The sequence below is a fragment of the Oxyura jamaicensis genome, chromosome 6 (assembly GCF_011077185.1).
Source record: "Oxyura jamaicensis isolate SHBP4307 breed ruddy duck chromosome 6, BPBGC_Ojam_1.0, whole genome shotgun sequence".
NCBI lineage: Eukaryota > Metazoa > Chordata > Aves > Anseriformes > Anatidae > Oxyura > Oxyura jamaicensis.
Window position 1 is genome coordinate 4,238,863 of NC_048898.1, and position 23,489 is coordinate 4,262,351.

General features: G+C 38.0%; 1 protein-coding gene across 8 annotated transcripts in view; it reads left to right on the forward strand.

Moving 5' to 3' along the window:
- The window catches only part of CTNNA3 (catenin alpha 3), a 457,011-nt gene that overhangs the window by 83,035 nt on the left and 350,487 nt on the right, over positions 1 to 23,489 (forward strand). For 7 of the 8 annotated variants that reach the window (XR_004752032.1, XM_035330601.1, XM_035330600.1 and 4 more), the window contains 2 exons: positions 13,442 to 13,705; positions 20,660 to 20,863. Coding sequence is in view for 7 of the 8 variants with exons in the window: in XM_035330601.1 (XP_035186492.1) it covers positions 13,442 to 13,705; positions 20,660 to 20,863 (468 nt within the window). In the remaining variant the exon portion in view is untranslated. Of the gene's footprint in view, positions 1 to 476; positions 600 to 13,441; positions 13,706 to 20,659; positions 20,864 to 23,489 lie in introns of those variants that run through there. The other variant, XM_035330603.1, reaches the window with a different exon arrangement.

Here is a 23,489-nt window from a genome sequence, read left to right on the forward strand (position 1 = left end):
GTAGTTGTCAAAATTTCTTTCCAGTGGCAATGGTTACTCTGTGGCTGGATTTTTGGCAGCTCCTTATTCTCACTGTGGCATTAGCAGGCTAAATCATTGGCTTTCACAGATGAAGTTCACTGCCTTTCACAAACAACCAGAATTTTCAGGGCTAGCTGTTCAATAGACTGCTCAAAAGAATTTCAAATGTTTTGCATTTGGGATAATTTACCACAGTAAAATATCACAGATTGGTTTTAAATCTATAAATTGTCATTTTGTTACTCCATAATGAGGACAAATTGTTTTGGTCTGAGTTGGAAGATTAACCTCTTGGGGGGGGGGAGAAGGTTTTAACAGACATTCCACAGGTGCTGTGTGGGTGTTATGAGTTGAGTTACTATGTAGAATACAGGTGTAGGCATTTGTTAATCTTTTATTTTCTTTCTCTATCTTTTTTTTTTTTTTTTTTTAAGGGTATGAGGAGCACTTTAACTGAAGAATATTTTCCATACTGCAATTCCCTTAATACAGTTTGCAGTTTGATGGCAATTCTGTAAAGAAAATGTGGGATGAAGAACACTGAAAGGGTTTTAGAGACTTGGGCCATTTATAAACAGGCATCTTTGGTTTCAGTGGCTGATTCCTTTTTAAAAAAAATGCATATATATATATGCCTTCTTAGACTGAGATCCTAAGGTAGGAATATATATATTTTTTGATACTAGGTTAGCTTGAAAAATGCTTCAAGTGAAGGATTATTTTCTTTTGGAAGAGCACAGTTGGCAAGACGTGGTGGGACTCCATATGCAGAACCTTCTTTGCTCTGTATTGCGAGCTGCAGCCCGTGTGTGCCGTAAGCTGGCCTCACAACAGTATGTGGGCTTGTGGTAGTCCATATGGCTCTTGTTCCTGTTTGGGCTCCTTCTTCTTTTATTCTCTGCTATCCTGTGCCAGGTGCTGTTTTTTCAGACTATGTAATTTTAAAAATGAGTGGGATTGCTTTTTTGCTATTACTGAGATGCTGAGAATGTCGCACACATTTACCACGCTTTGCTAAGACTGCTACAGCTTCTTGTAATTAAGAACATTTCCTGCCTCCCCCCCTTCCTTTCCTTTCTCCTCCTAGATGGAGTGTGCCTAAGAGAACAAAAAGCATAAAGTGTGGTTAGAGTGATGCATCCCTCTGCTTGCATGTTTGTTGTCATGTCAGTGTAGTTTCTCTTACTCATTTCTGCATTTACCTTGTGGCAGGAGCAAACTATCCCTTATGCTAGGTTTATGCAGTGCCTGTGTGCTGAGGCTGCTGCTATGCAATCCTGCAGCAAACTGTGCCTCTTCTCTTAGAGAGAATATTGCAGAATGTGGCTGGCATATTTAAGATCTGTTGGGAAGTGGAGGTAGAAGGTAGGAAACTTACTTTTGAACTACACAAATAACACAACTGCATCTCACATTTGGGCTGAAAGAAGTTTATTTCACAAAAGCAGAAGTTTTCTGCCTGAGCAAAAACAACTTCTTCAATGTTGTGTAAAAATCGACTGTTATAATACAGCGTAAAAGATTTGTTCCCTTTCAGAAGGCAATTATGCTCATTAGCTTTGAAGGTGAGGTCTCTGAAGGATTACACTTTTTAAAAATTCTGTTCACTTTTCAGAAATGATATTCTAATACTAAACTGAAAGGTAAATTGATTGGATAGGCTTTGAGTGTGATTTGTCATTTTAACAGTGTGGTATTGTCCTACAAAATTTTTTAATGCTGCATTAATACATGACAAGAATAATCCAGAAGAAAGGAAATAGAGGTTATTTTCATTTTAAATAAACTCTCTCAGACAAAAGAACTCTACTACAATTTTTATATAAATGTTATTCACAGTCCTTAAAATTATAAGACAAGATATCGATTGTAGTGTGGATTCAGGTGCATACAGAGGGAATGTAATTGTGTCTTAGCCAGCAGGTGAGGAAGTCACACTGCTCAGCCAGAAGTATAAATGAAAAGTGCTCTGGATACGTATGCGTCTTAGAACTTGTGAGTGTGCTGCAAATGATAGTCTGATACTGTAACGATATGAAAGTAATGAAGTTTTACTTCATTGGGCAATACTAACTAGTCAAAGACACAAATGCCTAAGTCAACTTTTTAAAAACCAGGTAACCCAGAAATATAAAAGACTTAGCTGTTGTAGATGCTGAGTGGTTCTTATTTACATTTTTTTACAATTTTACAATTTTACAATTTACAATTTTATGTTGCAGTTTCCCCTTGGCTTGAGGGGATTTTGGATCAGACCTGTGTTTAGTCAAATTGCATTTATTGATGGGAAATTAGACGCTCATTAGGAGCATGGTGTTCATCTCAGGCTAGTGACTGCTGGCGAGAAGAATGTAGGGGCACCAAGTAGTAATGCTAAATGTTTAGAACTTGTTGAGCAATGAAACTGAGTTTCTGTATGAAAAACAGAAACATTCTGTAGGAATGTATGTTTCTGTATGAAAAGTCTTGAAATGCTACACCTTAGGGATGGCTTGCTTCATAAATTATTTGGTCATGAGAATTACAGTGTTGCATTGAGTGATTTACCTGGCCTCACTTCAGCAGCCTGTCCCTATGAAATGAAATGTAAAATACAAGGCTTTGTCTGCACTAGTAGCTTCAGTGATGGTTGCCAGTCCTCCCTTTCCATCTACCCCATGGTCCTTGGTTCTTCAACACATAGTGAAAAAAGGAGTCTGTTCCAGATGAAACCAGAGGACAGAAACTGATGTTCCTCTCCATGTTCCATGACACATGGGATGGGGAAGGGGGTGGAATTCCCCTTCCCTCCTTTATCAGGAGGGACTGCTGGGTTTGCCTGTTACACCATGTACCCTGAGAAAATCTCAAGGCCTCCCAAGACCAGTATTACTGGGGCCTGATGGCTACGTGTCTGTCTGCCATTCCTTCTTGCTGTTGCCTTTAACTTTTCCCCTACTTCTCCCTCACCTGTAGCATTCCTGCTTTTTAACTGCTGATTTTTCTTCTGTGTTTTCTTCCTCCTTATCCATTTATCTACTCTTCTGTTCATTTTTTTGCCCTGATTTGGGGTTCCTCTAACAATTTTCACAGCCTGTGTCCCTATCCTAATCTCTCTTAAGAACATGGGGGGAGTATGTAGGGACTGGAAATCCTCTAAGTTTTGACTGGTCATAGTGGGCAAACTTAGCTGTGTGGCATGTAGCCATATAAAGTTTTTTTTTTTTTTTTTTTTTTTTTTTTTTTTCTTGTGCAGTCTTTTCTTGTTAGAGGCCAGGAGAAATTTGGCCTCTGTGCTTACGTCTTGCTCATGGCTGTAGGTGTGAGCAGCCAAGGGGCTGTCTCTGCTGGAAGCTGATAGAGCAAGCCTAAACCTGGCCAGTCAAGGTACCCCCACCCCACCCCGACAGCTGATGTGATCAGTGCTAGCCCTAAGTACTCATTTGTCAAAATTATGAGCATCTGAGAGCAGGTTTTTTAGAATGAAAATGTCACACAAGCCAGTGCAAAGTATGCAGTTTTACTTTCGCATTTTATATCTCACCTGCAATTTGTGCTTTAATTTTTCTTCATTACGTTTTCTCCAAACTTAACATTTGAACTTACACATAAGAGAGGTGGGTTGGAAGAAGAAATCTACAGAAATATTTTCTCCTCCCAGTCTGTCAGATTTTTGGAATATGGGGTAGTTAGCATTTTATTGTGACATATGTCCTGATTAGTAGGAGATATCTACATCAAAGACGTAGGAGAAGGCAGCTCTTCTACAGACAATGGAAGGAACCAAGCCAGAGTGGAAAGATCTCCAACCCTAATACTGGTAGTGGTACAGACCCTTGGGTGAGGGGTTGGGAATGTAGAGGGCAAGGGCATAATTGCCTAGGGATGTTTTTGTTCACGTCCCCTCCTCAGGGGCACCCCATCTGAGCTATTGCTGTACCTCTGCAGAAGCTGCCTTTTGGTTATTAACATCGCAGAAGCTAGAGTTGTACCACGTTATGGTGATGGACTTGCATAATTTCCATACTGTGATGGGAAGTACTCAGGATTTTCTTACTACGTAATGCTCTGAATAGGAAGAATTCAGATGTTCCATAAATCTACAGAATATTCATTTTCAGCCATCAGATAATGAAAGTTAATATCATACATTAGGAAAAAGGGACCGCCAGAGATCAAGTCCAGTACCCTGCTCAAAGCAGGGCAAACTTCCAAGTTCGGTCAGGTTGCTCAGGTGCTGTCTGGTCGACCTTGGAATATCTAAGGATGAAAATGTCATGGTCTCTCTGGGCCAAAATATTGTTGTCCTTCTAAAATCTTCTAAACTATCAGCACAGAATCGTGTCATATGTTTTATTTTGCTCCGTTGTTCTTGCCAAGCAGGGAGAGGGTGACTTTCTTTTTAACCACTTTCCCTTAAATAAAAAAATCTTTTTCCATAGATTTTTATCATGAGCACTTAAATATGAAGATAGTATTTGTTTATCTCACTGTTTATAAGTTTTCAGGGTGTAACTAATACTAATGAGGTTGCTTTTGGTTCAACAGAGGAAAGAATTGCATATTTAGAAGCACTTACATCTGAGTATCATAAATGTTTCTCAACCAAGAAGGCTGTCTTAGACTCCCTAAATCATCTGAATTCCTTACACCCTTGTAGTTTCTAACTACAAGTGTAAGTGATGAGAACATTTACTTGTACACTGGCCTTTCCTCAATGGAAAATTGACCTTATTATCATTGGTGCAAAACCACTGGAGTTAGAGAAATGAGTGTATTCTGTAAAGGCCTATTATGCTAAGGGCTTGGCAATTAAGATAATAATTTGCTCCAAAGCAAGAAATTGATGCTTAAGAGAATAACTACTTAAACAAAACCCTTGAAATCAAAAACTTCTTATGCCATTTAATTAGATGAATCTTCAAATGTTACATTTTTTTTTTGGGTGTTCTTCCACACTATTGATACCGTTCTAAAAAAAAATAAAAATAAAACGGAAAACCAAACCTAGTCATTTTTACCATTTGAGGAAAACAGGGAAGTCGCTGTTTGAACAGGTAAAGAACATTTTGGTAGAATTGCTGCTGCTGTGTGAAGCTGGAAGTTCTTCACCATTTCCCTTCTTCCAGGGAAAGACCATTATTCCCTCATGAGATAGGGAGATGATGATAACATGGCAATGCAGGTTTGTTTCTGATGCTGACTGTGATTTTCTGCTTTAGTAAGAACAGCAGAACCCCGATATATATGAAAGGACAGTCCATAAAGATAAAAATTTCAGTGTTCTGCAGTGTCTGTACGGTCCTCATCCTCAGGTTTTTCTTGTATCGATGAGACTTGCATTATATTTTGGATGTTTTTTCTACTGAACACAGTTCTCTTAGAGGATGTTGCCTGTGGTGTACCCCTTGATTTAAGGTGAAGAATTGTGTTGAACCTTCTGAATCGTAACAACTAGTGCCGTATGAGAGGATACAAACAGGCTTGCTGCTTTGTTTTGTAGTACTCTGTCTCTGAGATAAGAATAAAGCTGAATTCTGACCAGTTTGAAGGCCCCTCATGTGACTGAACTTCTGATAAGATATTCAATTAAAATATTGACATTATTTATGTGAACTTCTGTGGTATTTGTTTTTTGCAATAAAAATCTGCTCAACTCAGGGGGGACTTAAATACCTTATTTCTTACATATTTAGAGTTCAAGGAAACTGCATTTACTGGCTTTATCATGTAAGAAATGCACCAGAGGGTTTATTGTCACTTGCCTTGAGCCCAGGAAGACACAATCTCCTTCTGATTCATTCCAACTGTGAACGTTGGAGCTAGCATATGATGTAAAATGGGGGTTTAAACTTCTGTTAAGAGGCGGTAGTCTCTTAAGGTAACAGACACAGTGGCAATGCAGTTCAATATTGAACTCATTCTAGAAGTAACTTTTTGTAAAGCCTTCAACAAAGTAATTATTACAGTTTCATAGATTTTGAAATGAATTTTGTTAGTGAAGATGTTTTTACAGAATGTTCGTTTCTAAATATAACTTAGTGTCTTTTCTCTGAAAAATAACAATATTTCTAAAGTTGTCCCTGTTTTCTGAATCAAAACCACAAGCTCAAAAGTTGCACTTCCTTGGTGGTGAAAAATCCAGGTATTTTTCATGCTTTAAGATCCATTGCTCGGTGTTCACAAATAAGCAATCAGTAAATGGCTGAATGGACATGTGACTTGGGGATGCAAAGCTTTGTATTTCTCCAATAAAAAATCATGAAATTCCGCAATTTGCAGACATTGGTTGCAGAGTATATCCCATATTTATAGCTATTGTGGTACAGTGTGTATTCTTGTAGGGTATTGGGTTGTACTTGGGAGCTGGTCACAGTACTCTGAATGTGATGCAAAATTCTCTCAAGCGTAGGGAAGAACAGCAGTGTGTGATGTGGCTGTCTGCCCTGTTGGTAGGGAAACATCTTGAGAACAAATCCAGCTGTTCAAAACTGTGTTTCAATATTTGCTTTTTGTGGATTTGTGTAATATAAATCACCTGTTGTACAGTATAAATCATTGGATCAAAATACTATACTTTTCTGATACTACCAAAGCATATTCAAAACATAATACACACATTGTTAGTGCTTTTACACATTTCTAGCATTTATTTTGTAAAACTGTGCTGGGTTTTGTGCTTTTTGAATTTCCTTCAATGTTATTAAGAATTAAATAACCTTCTGCACTGAAGTACCATCAGGGAAGATGAATAGAAGTTCTAATCGAAAAGGAATCTGTAAAGGATAACTTCTAATTTTTATAGGAATGCTAAAACAAAGAAATCAAGTTTTATATTTGCTGCTTTTCTTGACAAATACTGATGCTGTAAATTATACAGCTGTTCTTCCTCTGTATGGATTTTTGCAATAGTCACAGCGATTTATAGGTGCAGAGTGCAGCTGCTGGAAGTCATTTGTTCTCATTTATGTATTAAATCTATCATACACAAACACATTAACATTCGGTACAGAGCTCAAGGGCATAAGCTTTTTCTTTCCTGCTCCGAGTTGCTGTCCTGTAAGTGTTTGCAAGGTGTGCAGAAAACAACATTAAAAAAAATTAAACTGATATGCAAGAAAAAAGGGAGGCAGTGCTGTACATGATAAATACTTGAAACCAGCTAATTTTGCAGTTTAAACTGAACAGCCAAAACTAAATGTACTGTTAAAACATTTCTGAAATTGGTAATGCTAATAAGCTTGTTTTGATGGATTAGCACTTCAGTTCCAATTGCTGGAGTGCCACTCTTTATGCATGTTGGTTGGACGTATGTTCACATTACAGGAGCTTAACATTCTCTGCAGTGTTTGAATTGTGTGCATCCCGAAATAGTGTTTGAGGATACATCATTGAGTTATTTGACTCAGCTTGCTTTAGTTCTGGGCTTTTTGATCATAAAAAAGGAAATAGCTTATTTTAAGTTGTTAGCAAGTATTTATAAGAAATATTTTTTTAAAAAATGTTAAACTGCAACTGGAGTTTGACAGGTGAGTAGTGGCAAGCACCATAAATATTTCTTGAGTATGTAATCTGTGAGAAAATTGCAGTTGAAACAGGCTGCCTGATATGAGTTGTGTATCTGCTTATCCATGATGGTTTCACATCTCTCACGCTGAGACATTACATCTAGGAAAACTTCAGTGTGCTCTGTTCAGGACCAGGAGAAACTTACACCTAGGGGAACTTGAACTGATTTGTTGGAGACCAGGCCCTGAACTCGTGTGATAGATGGAATATGCTTAGACATGGTGTTTAGTTTCACTGATGTGTGTGCGAGTGATCTTTAAGTCTTAATTTCCTTCCCCTCTCAGTTTTAAGGCAATATGTGGATTCTCATGAGGTGGACTCTAACCTTATAGAAACAATAAGCTAAGTTTGTTGTGGATTTGGTGGAATGGATGGGCCTTCTGGAGGTCAAAGTAATGACTCCTCTTTAGTCATCTATATTTCTTCTGTATTTCCTCCCTCCCTCCCTCTCCTTCATGCCTTCTTTACCCATCTCCTCCTCCTGAAGATGAGATAAGACCTTCTGGAGGTTCCTAACTTCAGATCTGGTGTTTAACCTGGGCCCCTCTCCCTGACAAATGTTTCCTGCTCTAGTTCTAGACATGCTCATTTATGACAAATGTGCCCATAACTGTACTAGGAGAAAACCTTTATGAGCTAATACATTAAGTGGTATATGTGTGCAGAAAAAAGATTGCTGGACTTAAAAATTCTGTTCCATTAATTCTTAGAGGGAAAAATTGCTTTGCTACCTTTCAAACTCAGCTACTTCATCTGGGAGATGGATAGTTACCAGAGCAGGGTATTAGAAGCTTGGGACCAAATTCTGAAATAATGGATAGAGAAGTGACAGCAAGGTGTTGCTCTGTCATCTGTAAGGAGGCAAGAACTTGATGAAACACATGAGTGTTGTGCAGCAGTTGCAATCTGATGCAAGGAAGTCATCAAAAGAAACACCGTTACCCTAACTGAACAGCAAATTCCAGAAAACAAACAAACAAAAAAACAACAACAAACAAAAAAAGCAACAACGACCTGGGATATTGACCAGATGTGATCTGCTTTTGATTATTTGTGCATGATAGCTGTGCTTTTCCGTGGTATTATATATTAGCTTGAGTATTATTAACAATAAATAACAATAAATTAACAATAAACAGAAAATCGCGAGACTTCACTTCAGGTGGAACCTCAGCCCAGTAAATCGTGGCTTTATAAAGGCAGCACAGAATCTTTGTAGAGGCAAGTGTGCTACTTATGGTTTAGTCCTTAAAACCATCACTTTCAGTCAGCTTAAATAACAAGAGTGATTCAGTCAATGAGAACGCACAGAGCAGTGTTTAAACATCTTCCTGTGATTCATTGCTGTTCTGAATTTATGGGCATGCCTCCTCTGGGGTGTTTGACTTGCTGTGGATGTGTTACACATCAGGAGTGAGGCTCTTCAGAGGCAAGCTTACCAATACCATGATGCTGCAACTTCATACAGTGCTGTGTGAAATAAAATACAGTTTTAAAAACAGCAACACACAGAATGTTTTAGACAAAAGCTGAAGGAACAAAAAAGCGCTTATTCTTACGCATCTTAGTATGTAAGTTGGCATAACCCTGTTTGTGTGATTGCTGTGCTCACGTAGAAGGCCTTGCTGATCTGCTGCTTTCTTGAAAGTTGGATCATGTTAAGGTATAGCAAGTTTTTACCGAGTGTTTCGTTACCAAATCTAAAACTGACAATGTGCTTTACAAACACTGCTGTGGCTTAGTGACTCTGAAAGAAACTTACGTGTGTCCGCTTGGCTTTTTGATGAGTTGTAAGGGCTGGGAATGGGATGACTTGTCTTGTGAGGAGAGGATGAGCGGTCCAGGTTTGTTCAGTCTGGAGAAAATCTGGGGAGGAACCTGACAGTAGCCCTAGGTATCTACAAGAAGCTCATTGAGAAGACTGAGGTAAGACCAGAGCCCTCCTGAGGTCCCTTCCAGCCTGCATTATCCCATGTTACCACGAACGCTAATATTGCACTGGCTTTCTAGACTCAGTGGTGGTTCTTCTGCATCTTCTATGATGCTCTCTTTACAGAGGGAAGCCCATCATTGGGAGCCTTTATGTATGTATATGTGCATATATGCATGTATATATCTATGGTTATAGTCTAGATTCATCTTTGCAATCGCTTTGTCCTGTGCTCTGTTCTCTCTGTATTTTTTTATTAATCTAATTTGGAAAGAACCTGGCCTTTATTCTCAGCAAACACAGGAGCTTCCCACTCTTGCTGTGGAGATGCTGGTGTCTTTTAGGCAAGGCCCACACAGTCTCACCTGACTGCACAGCAAGATATTCTCATGAGAGAACTCTATCAAATTCTTAACTCTGTGGCACTCATTTTGGGGGCAGTGCTCAAATCTGAGAGGAAAGCTTTCTTACATGTCAACTCGTATTTTTTGTATGAGCCTGTAAAACCCGTAACTGTACCTCACCGCCACTTGCATCTTTACCATCTTTACAGTGCAATTCTTGAACTACTTGTTTGTGAGTTCGTGTGAGAATTTGGGGTTGATAATGAGTTTGGTGTCGAGTTGACCCCTAAACCTGTCTTTGAAGGGCACACAGACAATTCCAGTCAAATGCACATATTTTTGTTCCGTAATTTTGTAAGCAGTAACATGTACATATTTGTTTTGTCTGAGTTCTTCGCGTTTCTGCACTGTTGTTTGAGTGAGCTGTGTCACAAGTAGGTAGTAATATATTCTAAGCTGTTTGGTGCGGCTTTTACTACTTGCCTGGGTGCTTTTTATCACTACATACACATTCTGATGGGCAGAAAATACATGCTGTAGTCTCTTTATATTGTCTTAATATCACCCTTTTAATTTATATTTGAATCTCAAATATCTCACTTTTTTTCCCTATTTCTTCACACAAAATGGAAAGACGAGGAAGTGTTTTAAGACAGGAGTCAGTATTGGCTTTTTCATTTTTTAAAATGTAACTATTTTGCTTGATTTGCTTGTCTTTTACTTCCCTCAGTTTATTTCCTGTGTCACAGTAGTCAGAGTTATTCCATCTCCTGAGCTAAAACCAAGTTAATCGCATTTTGTAAAGTTTTTTCTTACTGTAATCTCTAACAGTTGAACGCATCCCTGCCACCAGCGTAACAACGTTGAACATGGAATCTGGCAAAGGAGTAGACAAGGGAGAAGTCAGAGGCAGAGGCTAAAATCCATTAATTGAGGCAGGTGTGGGGAACTAGGGTCTATCAGCTACATTTTTTTTTTTCATAAATCTCACAGTAAAACCATACATTTCTTTTTTTTCCCCTTCCAAGGAATCCTAGCAGCAAGGGGAAGTACTCAGAGGCATCCATAAAGGGTGCTGGGGGGGTGCCCAGTTTCCTTTGGAGCTGGGGTAGGAGTTAGATGGCTGTGTGGAGGCACAGTCTGCCAGGATATGGTCACCTCTCCTTGATTAAGTCCCTGGAGTGTGAAGGGAGAGAAACAGAGAGAGAAATCCTATGGACAGTTTGACCAAAATGCATCTTCCATTGCTTGGCACCCTTCCTGTTCCTAGAGCTCCCAGAAACGCTTGTGTAAGTGCTGACCCTCTCCCAGCTAGAGTTCCCTGAAATTCCTCTTCTCCTTCTTTCCTGCATTCTTCCCCATCTATGACTCTAAGAGACAGAAACTGAAACAGAGTAAAATAATTTTAATCTACTGAGAATGCGTATCGTGGTGTTTACAGCATTTCTTACTGTTTGTATAGAACTGAATGTGATAACAAGACTCATAAAACCTCTATGAATACCTGCAACACGTTTGTGAAGTTTTGGGTGCCAGAGGGGAGCATGACAACTTATTTTGTGTCATAGCTCCTTTTTTTTTCTGTTCTTTGGGTTTGTCACGGAGACTTGCAGCGCTTTGTTTATCATTGAAAATGGATGTTGTGTTGGTGTCCTGCTCTTACTGGCTTTGTGCTACGGGCTTGGCAGTTTTGGATTCTGCAGGAACCGCTTATTCCTGGTTACACAGTACTTTTTTGGATGGAAAAAGTACTTTGGAAGGATTTTCAAGTTTGATCATTTGTGTACGATGCTGCAGCACAGTAAGAATTGCTTAAGAATAGAAGCCAGCTAGACTGAAGTGTTGTATTGACTTACCACTGTATCTCCGGGTCTGTAACTTCCTTGCAGTACAGCTGAAAAGGGAGCATTCTGTCTTCTTGTCATTTAATTGCAGGAAAGGTAGATTCGCCAATTAGACTAAGAGTCTGTGTTGCATGATAACTACTGCTTTTTGCTGAGAGTGTACTGGAGAAGTTGCAGATGCTTTACCAGGGCTGGAGGTACAGTTGAATATTTGGATTTGAGCATCCTAGGCAAAAAAAGTCATTACTACACAGCGGCGATCCATTTCTGTATTGGTTTATTGATTTTTTTAACATATTAAATATTAGTCCTCCCAAGACAATAGCTCAATTTTCTAATTCAGGTGATCAGCTGGTGGAACAATTGTCTACTTCTCTTTAGGTCTCCACTGTTTTTATTTTCTTTGCTGTATCCCTGAGATTTCCAACTAAGCCTGAGGAAGTAAGATCCCATCCTGTGTCCAATGCATTTCTTACAGTAAAAGAGAATTAAAAAAATAATAGGCCAGGTTCCTTTAATATTGGATGCTTTTCATCCATAAACGTAGAAACTTTATGTGGCGAGATGTGGGTATTATGATGCTTTTGTAAATAATGCATGTAGAGCTTCATGCAATGCAAAGGAAAACAATTAGGAAGACTTCAGCTTGCTTCAGAGCAGACTGTGAGCAGGTTTGTGCACATTTTGTTGTTCATTCCTCATTGTGCCTCTTCTCATCATTTGAAGCTGATGCCACAGGCTTTTCTTGTTCTGATGCGCTGTTTTCCCTTTTTTATTATTTCCCTTGAATTTAATTCTCTCCTTCACCCAAGCCATTTTGCAAATATCTACTAGTATTCTTCAAAGGGACAAGATGCAGAAAGAAAATGAGGAAATTGTCTAGAGTAAAGCAGGCAGAGACAGGCGGCTGCTTACAATCCTAATGTTGACTGTCTTTTTGCCCTGAAGTCTGTAACTTTCAGCTGTCCAAATAACAGCTCCTCAGCTTGATTCCTAGAAACAGTTGAATCTCACTTCCAATTTCAAGGTTCACTTTGTTCTTTATTGTCTTGGATGGCAGAAGGCTGCAGGGTTTCAAGATCTGGGTGGAAGAGGAAGGAACAAGATGGAAGTGGCAGGATCCCTGAGTGCTCAGTGTGCACACAGCAGTAAGAGAGGGGAAACAGGCAGTGGCACTTTAGAGGTGGCTTTCCACAGACACGTTTTTGATTTCCCTACTGTCTATGCTTCCCATTTCCCTGGAGTTCAGAATTCTCATCTCTGCCTGCTGTTCCTTTGTATAGAGTGCTTGAGACATACGCTGGCAGGGTTGGGAAGCAAATACAAGAAATATATTTAGATGCAACAGTCAGAAACTCTATTCTTAACCCTATCTACGCCTCTCTCCTTCTCCATTGCTTATTAAGACAGACGTGTCTGGCAGAAGCAGCAGCTAAATACCAAACCTGTTTTCTCAAAGGAAGATTATGCCTAAGAAGCAGCAAATGTCGACCTTTCATGGTACTGGTTATAAAACACAATAAATAAAGATATGGTGTTGTTTAACATAAGTTTTGTTCATCCCTTGTGAGATAAAGATGATTCGATTGTAAGTACTGTTGTAGATATAGTCCATTTTCCCAAAGTTTGATAAATTTAATTCGGTGTGTCCTTAAACAGATTATAGATAGATAAAACATTGTTTATACATTACTTGTCAATTTTGAAGCTTTGAAATGCTTTTGGAAATAAACGGCATGTTCTTTTGCTGACAGGATTTGAAATCTAGCAATCAGAGAGATGAAATTGCTGCCGCACGTGCATCCCTGAAAGAAAATTCTTCTCTTCTGCATTCAATATGTTCAGCTTGTTTGGAACATTCAGATGTTGCATCCCTTACAGCCAGCAAGGATTCAATTTGCAGTGAAATACAGAATGCTCTCAGTGTAATTTCTAATGCTTCCCAAGGAGTTGGAAATAAAACGGGACAACCTTCATCTCACAAAGCCACTCTAGGAAGTGCGCTTGATGAGCTTGAGGTAGGTGAACCCATAAATCTAGCACACCACAACATTTTTGGAAAAAATGGTTTGCTTTATTATTTGTATTCACTAACAACTATTGCTGTTAGAAATGAAAGACTAAAAGGTATTAGAAACCAGTGCTCTGCATAGTCTTAATCTGAACAGTACCACTATTTTATTGGGAAGAATCACTTCTTCAAAAGAGCTTGGAATTAATTCTTCATGTATGTTCACCATTTTGCTTCCTTCAAACAGCGGTTAAGAATTACTTCCATGCATGTGAGTAATGGTGGAGGCAGAAACATCCTTGAATAAGAGGGCAGAACCCAGGAGATCAGTTTACAAATGACAGTCATCAGTGGTAATCACGGCTGCACTGACTGCATTTGAACTAGTACAATGCACGTTGAAGTTACTTACTCTGAAACTTGTCATTGGGATTATTATGTAATTTATATTATTGAAAGATTTAGAAACCTAATTATGTTTTTGTTTATGATTAAGTGATATAAGCAATACGCTTTCACAAAGTGGTGTTTCTACTTCCATATTGAAGCAAATATTTGGAGAATGTCAGCTCTTCCTCTGCTGCTGACCTACTTGTAGGCTTCTGTATGGGGCATTCCCTGTTTCATATGGCTACTCTGACTCTTACCAGGGTAATTTTCCATTACCCTGCCAAAATTGGTAGACCTCCTGTAGATGAGGTGACAGACCATGCTCCTCATCTGGTATAGTTAATGTAAATTCAGATCAACAAAAGGAATAAAAGTTTTGAAACGCATTTGCAAATATGGGCCTTTTTGGTTGTAAAAACTCAGATTTATCAGATGCTAGCCTTGCGACTCCAATATTGTTGATACATTTTCAAAAAAATTGATGTTAAGACTGATGATGATAGATTTTATTTAAAACTTTCAATGAAAGGTGAGATAAATAGATTGAAGTCCATATATTTAACACAGATCTTGTAGTGGCAGTGCATTGATCAAAACAGACCTCTCAGTCATACCCTAAGTTGAATCTGACATTTTTTTTTTTTTTTTTGTCCTCAGAGGAACAGGCTATGATTGCACATTACATGTTATGTATGCTTTTTGCTTACACTGGGTTTTGAAGTTACAGTTCATAAGCTGTTTTCTTACTTAGCGGAAAAAAAGCAACATATAAGTGTCACGGGGGATTTGTTATAATGACACCCTGAATGGAAATGTAATTTAAATTAGAGTTACTGTTTGTATGTTTTACTTAACAAAACAAAAAAAATGGCTGTTTGTATCTTCTCACAGCAGATGAATTCATCCTGACTGTATGTTAGCAGTACCATTTTAATGATTTTTTTTTATTATTATTTATTAGTTTTAAAACATAAGGATTTTGATAATCACTAAATGGAAAAATTTCTTTTGGATTGAATTTGGTTTTATTTGGAAATGTAGCAACATAGAAGCCTCACTTGTAAAAAGCCATTTCTTTATGGCCTTTCAAATTTATTTTTACCTAGATACCACAAATGGGAATTGAAGCTGTATTTGTTAGATAAGCACAATTTATGGAGCATTTAAACTTTTAAAAAATGATCTTATGAATTAGATGGTTGTGCTTTTCTTTCTTTACAGAAAGTTCTATTGGCTAAAGACCTGAAATAACCTTTGCTCTATCTTGTTGCTGCAAATACAGTGCCATGAAATAAATTGATGTAGTAAATAGTCTGTTGGGAACAAATCTCATTAAATGTTTATAGCGTAGAAATGTATCATGGAGTTTACCCAACAATCTAGTATCTAGATGGTTTGCAGTGTCATTCTTCCTTTGCCAGTGCTGGCAGTGTGAAAGTAATTACTGATTGTAAGATGAGGAAATCACCAGTAAACCTTAGAATAGTTAACTTCTTAAATCAGTTGATTCTCAAGAATTCGTCTTACAGGTTCCATATAAATACCACATTATTCACAAGTAAACACAAAATGGCAGTGTCACAAATTAAATTGCATAAGAAGATACGTGTTAAAAGTACATGGGTACAGGTTATCCAATTTTTTTCTTTGGTATTGCATCTTCTTATGTAAAGAGATCTCTAACAAAACAATACAGGCTACGCATGCCTGACTTACCGTATTCATCTGATATGTTGTCCTTTAGTGATTATGGCTATCTAGCACAGCAATTATATATGAGATATCAAAGTACTGTAAATTGGTCCAAAATGTCAGGAAATGGAACCAGGTTTCTAGATACCCAAGATCCCTCTTTCATGAATCAGAAAACCAGTGCGAGGAAGAAGGTAGGGATGTAATAATTCTGTTCGAATGCTTGTGTTTAAAAGCTCAGGTAGCTAAACACTGCTTAACCCTGTGAAAGCAGAAAAGCAAAACTATTTGTTGCATATCTAGTGTCCTCTGATTGTTTGGAAATCAAATGATCTTTTCTGTTTAGGTACGCTTATCAGAAATATTTGATGATTTGATGAAATTGCTTGAAGAACGAAATCTACAGGCAGAATCTTAAACCATTTTTTTTCTTCTTACCTTTGCCTATATTTTTTTTAGTTGAACTGTTTGTTTTGTTTTGTTTTGTTTTCCTCATACATGCCAGTGCTTCTTGTACATCTTTTCACGCACTTTCTGCAAACTGTCTCCTAGGAGAAGATGTTTCTCCTCCAATTTTATCTGAGATTTTAAAAGCAATCATTTTGCTAACTAAAATGGCTAATTGGCTGTAGCCTTCAGGCATGTCTTAGTTTTCCATCACAAAGCTGTTTGTTTCTGTAGTAACACTTAAACATTCTACTTGGCATGTGCATTTTACTTTATGAGGGACACTGTAGTCTAGTGTTCAAGGTGCTTAGTTGAGATACAGGAGCCCAACAGTGAAGCTGCTGATCCAATGAGTAGTGACAAAGGGGCAGAACCCCAGCAGAGGTGAGGTACGACTGAGCAGTTTGGCATACCGGATGGTAAAGTGAATGTGAGAGTTTCAAATCTCTAACACAAATAAACCTGTCTTCAACACCAGAAATAAATGTCCTGACCTCTGGAAGCTGGCTATCTGTAGGATGTCTTCCCTTATCATTCCTAGAGCACTGTGGATGAGCCTTGCCTGTATAAAAATAGTTTGAAGTTATCAATTTGCTATAAGTAAACAACAAAAAAGTAAATATTTCAAGGTTTTAAACACTAATGACTAGCTTCATACAGTTTTCTAAACCTGTATTACTGTGTTAGTTGTTAAAGTGCAATCTTTTTTATTTATAATACTACTGTGTCTTTGGATATAGCCAAAGCAATGAAGACCTAGGTAAGTCAGGGATTAAAAATCTGTTACGCAGGGAAACAGAGTTCCCACTGCTAAGAACTGTTTGGATTCTGCATATAAAATCACACATTCCTACTGACAGAGGTGGCAGCTGAAAGAATTTTCCAGAATCACAGAAGCCCCTCTATTTCAGAGTCTGTAACAGCACTTCTTACTACTCCCAGTTTCCTGTACTGCATTGTCCTCATTTTCTACAATGCATATTTTGTTTGAGACATGAAGTAAATTTGCTTGCTTACATGTAAATAGGGTGCAGTTTTGCTTTGTATTCAGCCACAATATCACTGATGTAAGCAAGCTCAGCAAACAGAATACATGAGAAAAAATGCCCAATATTAATATTCTTTATGTGTCTCTAACCTCTATTTGTGATGAAGTGGGATTTTACTGCCTTCACACTTCCAGAAGAGTGTCTTCAGGTATGTTCCCTGCCTTCCATGGAAATACCTGTTACAGAAAAGGACAAAGGCATCTTAACATTTTATTTGCAGTAGGGAGGCTTCTGATGGTAATACTGAGCTGGATTATATCTCCTGTCAGGTCTGGTTCCAGGCATTGTCAAGTTAGGAATTTGCCTGCAAAAAGCAAAATGATTTCCTTTGCTGGTGCCTGGGTGAACCAGTCTGCCTCCCTCCATCACCATCGAGAGGTTAGGGTATATGGAGATGCTTCAGAGCCAGAGAGCAAGCCATCTTCCTTCTCTCCAAGCCATCTTTCTTTTCTTTGGGTTTTACCTTTAATGGCAGGGCCTGCCACGCTTCAGAAAGTTTCAGCATTGGAGAAACTTTCTTGGAGAGTGTACAAGTCAAGTTTGTTATAAGCTATAAATACTGAGAAGTTCTCAACTCACTCCCAATTTCCCTGCTTCCACAAAAGCAGATGAAAATGATGGACTGCATGTTTCCTTTGGCCTAGGTTTGTCAGTAGACAAGTAGCAATTAAAACTATGGTCCCATCCCATTTTGCCTCTCATTCCAAAAGTTGCATGCGAGATTATTGCTTCCATGATCAGTGTTTATTTATTTATTTAACATCTTTCACTTAGGAAACAAATAAGTGGTAAAAATAAGGTTACTATGTTGCTTTTATGCATGCACAAATAGCTTTTTTTTTTTTTTTTTTTTTTTTTTTTTTTTTTTTAATCTTTAAAACATCGAAGCTCTTTTCCTCCTGTTCATGCTTCAGCTCCTTTTGAGATTGTTATGTGTATCCAGGTAGGTGAAAATTGGTTTGAGGAAAAAACAGGAACTTAAAAATACATAGTTACTGCTTTAACTTAATCTAAGATTGCATCCGCTGGATGCACATGAGCACCTGAATAAACGTATAAACCATTTTAATGATAGATCCTGTCACTTGCTGAAACAAATAGACAACAGAAAATTGCAATAGTGGTAGCACTGGGCTGCCTTACTTAAGATTTGGTGTCCACTATTTTATATAAGTTGATAGGGAGCAAGTGTGAGGCTGAAGTACTGAGAGTACTTAAATAATAGGAGTGCTTTTAAATGATACTGAGGACCTCAGGGCAATGGAATACTAGTGGAGGTAGAACATTAGAAACCTGCTCCTTCCTGCACGTTGGGAAATAATGAGCTTCCATTGAAACTAGAGTAATGCAGAAAGAACCTGTGCTGTCTGATGTCAGTATTAAAATACTTCCTTGGGAAATACTGTTTCTAAAGTCTGATTTTTCTCTAGCCTTGCTGGAGAATATCTCAAATGTCTCAAAGCAATTGTATATTTTGGGAAAGACAGGAGAACTAGACCTGTAACAAAAAAGACCTTCTTTCCCTAAATCATAGATAATATGTAAGAGATTGCTAAAAATAGTCAATAACAAAATTGGAGGGTAACTTAATTTCCATTTTTAAAAGTTTAAGCTTTTATCTTAAAATATTTTAACAGAACACTTTATCTACTTCTACAACTTCCTAAGTTGGACAGTACATGAAAATGAGATATTAAATCTAAATTGGAAAAATAACAAAAATTCTCTGGATTAAAAGTAGTTCAGCACATATTGGATAATCACAGATAACTTCTGATTTATCTGACCTAAATTCCACTTGAGGGCATATGGCATAGTTTTCTTGTTTAATAATTTTTCTGGAAGCTTAGAATCGCATATGGATATATCAGGTAAGGAGACTTACATGGAATATGGGCTTTGGTGATCTGGAGGGTAATGCTGTTCTTTCACGTATGCAGTTTGATTAAAAATGAATAGTTTGTATTTCCTTAAATGTTGAAGCATGAATACAGTTGCTTTTGCGCTGTATGAAAATATCACCTCTCTTTTTCTTTTTGCTGTGCTTGCCACAAAAGCGTAACTAGTTTTATCATGCCAAAACACCTTGCTGCTTTTGTTTATTCCAGCTGGTGAAAAGCAAGAGGACACTTCTATCTGTGTCCTTTGAAAACACAGTTGTTGAACAAAAGCTGCTATTTTGTGCTTTGCTGGTGTTCAGCCTGTTAAATGTAGCAGCAGTGAATTTCTGCCACAGTGTTTAACTGTATTAGAATAAAAACCATCAGGATCCAACTGGTCATGTAACATCTCTCCGCTGTAAGCTAGTAGAGTTGTTTTTATGCTAAATCTAGATGTCCTCCTGATTTCTCAAAATGTAAATGTTGGAGGTGTCAGCCCTCCCTGTAGACTTTCAAACAAAGCTAGGCCTCAATTCTGAGACACTTTGATAAGGTATGTAGTATTAATGAGTAGTGAGTGTTGCATATATTGTGTGACAGTTGCACTCAGACATTATAAGCATGGCATAAGATGTATTTCTTTTTTAAAAACTTTCAAGGTAAATTCATGACAGGCCCGCTATATGGGAGAATAAGGAAGTCTGATGACCCTCAAGAAGTGTAGGCAGACACAGGAAACAGTTTGAGGAAATACTTTTTGACAACATCCGTGGTAGAACGTGAAGAGGAGAAACAGTGCTGGATGAGAACTTAGAAAATGGTATATGGTTGCTAGTTTTAGGACGTATCATCTGTACAGCTCTGAGGCTGGCTGGCCTTCAGTTCCTTGCCTGTAAAATGGGGCTGGTAGCTTTTCATTTTAGAGTGGGATATTGTGAAGATCAATAAACCAAGTAGTCAGATACTGCGGTGATAAAAATATACGCATATTTATAAAGGTAAACAAATGGTGTTTCTGTTTCCAGGAGTGATGTGCCTTGTAGAAGAAGTGAGAGATGCAGATGTAGGCGAGACTGAAGCAGTCTTCAGCCTCATGCAATAGAAGTAGGAAACAGATGACTCAGAGGTAGTTGTGGTCAGAAGATGTCAATGTGGCCTGGGAACTTGTTCTACTGTTCTGTGTTTCACTTAGGTGTGAAATAGCTCTGGCTGGAAAGCTCTGATGCCAGCTGAGGACTGAATACAGACCACTGAGGTTTGATAACACAGATGTGAGGTCTGGGTGGCAGAGAGAACTGGGCTTTGTCTGCAAATGACCTCTCTGTGTAGCCACGGTAGGGAAAATGGAGTCTTCCATGGTCAAAAGTATTTTGGATACATCAAGAGTAAAGGGCTATTTGGAAATCTAGTAAGCATAATGTCACTGCAGTTCATGCAAGTGAAAAATAAAGCAGCAACTTTATTAGTCTGACTTTTCTTACCTGTACTCCTAATGTTTTTCAGCATTTAATTATCCAGGATCCTCTTGTAGTGAGTGAAGAGAAAATACGGCCATCACTAGAGAAACGTTTGGAAGCTATTATCAGTGGAGCAGCTTTGCTAGCTGATTCTTCCTGCACGCGTGATTTCCATCGAGAACGCATTATTGCCGAGTGCAATGCTATCCGTCAGGCTCTCCAGGACCTGCTCTCTGAATACATAAACAATGTAGGTAACCAGGCTTTTTCCCTTTTTAAACATGTAGATAATATATGGATTATATTATTTTCCTTTTTAATGTAAATAATATATGCAACAGAAGTAACTTGGCCATGATTTTCTCTTGTGATTGCTCATAGTTTAATCTGTATTTCTCAACATGGTCTTTACAAGATCAACAGGAAATATGTCTACATAAACCTAAGCAAAAGCTAAATATGGACCTCCAGAATGAGGAAAAAAAGAGATTGTGTCATACATTGTGTAGAAAATGCTGTATTACAGGTATGACTTATACATATTTATATTACTTGATGCTTATTGTGAACTGTCACTAGGACAGAACAGCCATGATCCTTTGTATGCTAGCAAGAGTTTCTTCATAATTTCACTTCCCAGTTGAGTCTTAAAATCTGAGGACCAGATATTAATCTCTGTTCCTGTAGAATGCAACAACTTAGATAATAATTTGCTAATACATGAGTAGTGACAGTATCATTTTAGGGTGTTCATGCCGCTACATTTGATTTTTGTAAGGGCACTGAGTTACAAGTGTAGAAATGACTTAATTCCTACTGCAGAAAGCTAGGACTGTTCAGTAAACCCAGAAATGTGGTTGTCTGGCATGCTTGTAGGCCAATTCATCTGTGGATTTCTGAAAATGAGTATAGTTTGATTGTGTTTTAAAAATGTAATTATTTGATTTAAAGAACGGATTTGGTTCTTCTTACATCTGGCAGTTAGATGATAGAAGAGTGGAGACTCAGATACTATTAATGTGGGTACACAGCGTTAATATCATGCCTTTCCTCAGGAAACATTTTGTATAGGCATACTGTTCTTATCTAAAGAATGCTTCAAGATGATTCATCCACCACACTGAGAAGATAATTGTATGATACAGCTATTTGTTTCTTTTTTTGAAGCCAAAACTCCTTTATCTTCTGTAAGTTATACTAGTTAACCTAAGTCCAAAGCTGTTCTATTGAGACTGTTTTCTTTGTCTTATCCTATTGTCATTAGGAAGTGTAGGGACTGAGATAATTTATGCATATCAGATGCTTTTTCGTTTTTCAGATATTGTACTTGTTGATCTTCTTTTGGATTTGTACTACCGGGTTGGGGAGTGAGTGGAGAATTCCGTTTATTTAATTACCTGTGAATTCCAGTTCCAGTCCCTACACCAGATAAAAATGCTTGTATTAATTTTTATTTAGAATTTATCTGCAGCTTCTGTTGAATACAATGTAATTCCCGAACCTCTCCGGTAGTTTTTTGCACTTGGGCTACTTATGTGAAATTTCTTTAGCTTTGGTTAGCTCTGTATGTTGGTCTCTGATACCTTCTCAGATGTCTGTTGTGGTATCTGTTCTAAAATGAATTAAGATTACTGATAAATGGCTGAAAGTTTAATAAAGAGAAGGCATTGACGTGAAGTAGCTAGGAAGTGTGGGAGGATGCAAATATAGTGTATACCAACCCATATCAGCCCAAAGGATCACCATGGGTTTCTTGCAAGAACTCTTTAGTAGAATCCTGTGTTTGGCAGGGGTCAAACTACATGAGTGTAAGTCACATGGTCACATCTAAGTCTTAAATTCTTCACTCTTGGAAGAAAATCATGATTAGCTTTTGTATTTCAGAAATATTCTGTGATTCTGTGAAATAATCACATTTCTAGGGTTACCTAAGGTAAGTGAAGAATACATTGCTCAATTCAAAATGTAAACTTGAGAAAGGCAGCAGCTGTTTAAATATTGCAAAAAGGGAAAGTATAATATAATTTGCTGCAGAACACAATGTCTGCATAGGGTTGCAAGGACAAGGAGGGAAGTGAAAAGGAAGAAATACAGAAGATTTATATGTATGAGGTGTTAAGCTAAGGTTAAATGGCAGAAATGAATTTGAAGTTTTCAGTTTCTTTTAGTGCTCTTGATCTGCTTATACATTTAATATTAGTGGAAAAAACTATCACCAACATTAGTTTATAGCTATTACTGAGACTGTATTGAGGAAGTTTTTCATTGAGGAGATTATCAGATGTAACTCACAGAAGAACAGAGAACAGATCCAGGAGAAGGTGCTGATGTATCACTGCCTCCTGGGCTCTTCTATCAATAATTTCAGGAAGGTAGAATTGTGAATTGAATGAGCTGCAACAGTTATGCAAGCCGTTTGTTAACACAGTATAATTTAAGGGCTAGGTTGTGACCCCTTTCTTTCCCTGTCCCTGGGAATACTGCCATGCCCTGCAAGCAATCCCACTGTTTACATAATACTTAGTGTGAGTCCACGCGCGTTGTCTCTTAGTGTATTTGTGCCCTATACCCTGAGTGAGGCACCAAGAGGTCCGCACTACAGCTTGAAGGTGAGAGTAAAGTTTTCCTTGATGAGTATCCACAGAGAATATACTGTTGCTCCTGTCTTTGTCCTGATGGGTATATAGCTCACAAAATAGAGTCTACCCTCTGTCATTTCAGTTTTTGTCAGTCACTCTCATGAGTTGTATATAGCTGCTTCAAAGAGTTTTTCTGGGTAAGTATCTGTTGTTTCTTGCTAGTATATTAGTTTGATTACATCTGCCAAGGCTTCTTTCTATCTCGGTGTTGCTAATGAGAGCTGCATTGCTTCACAG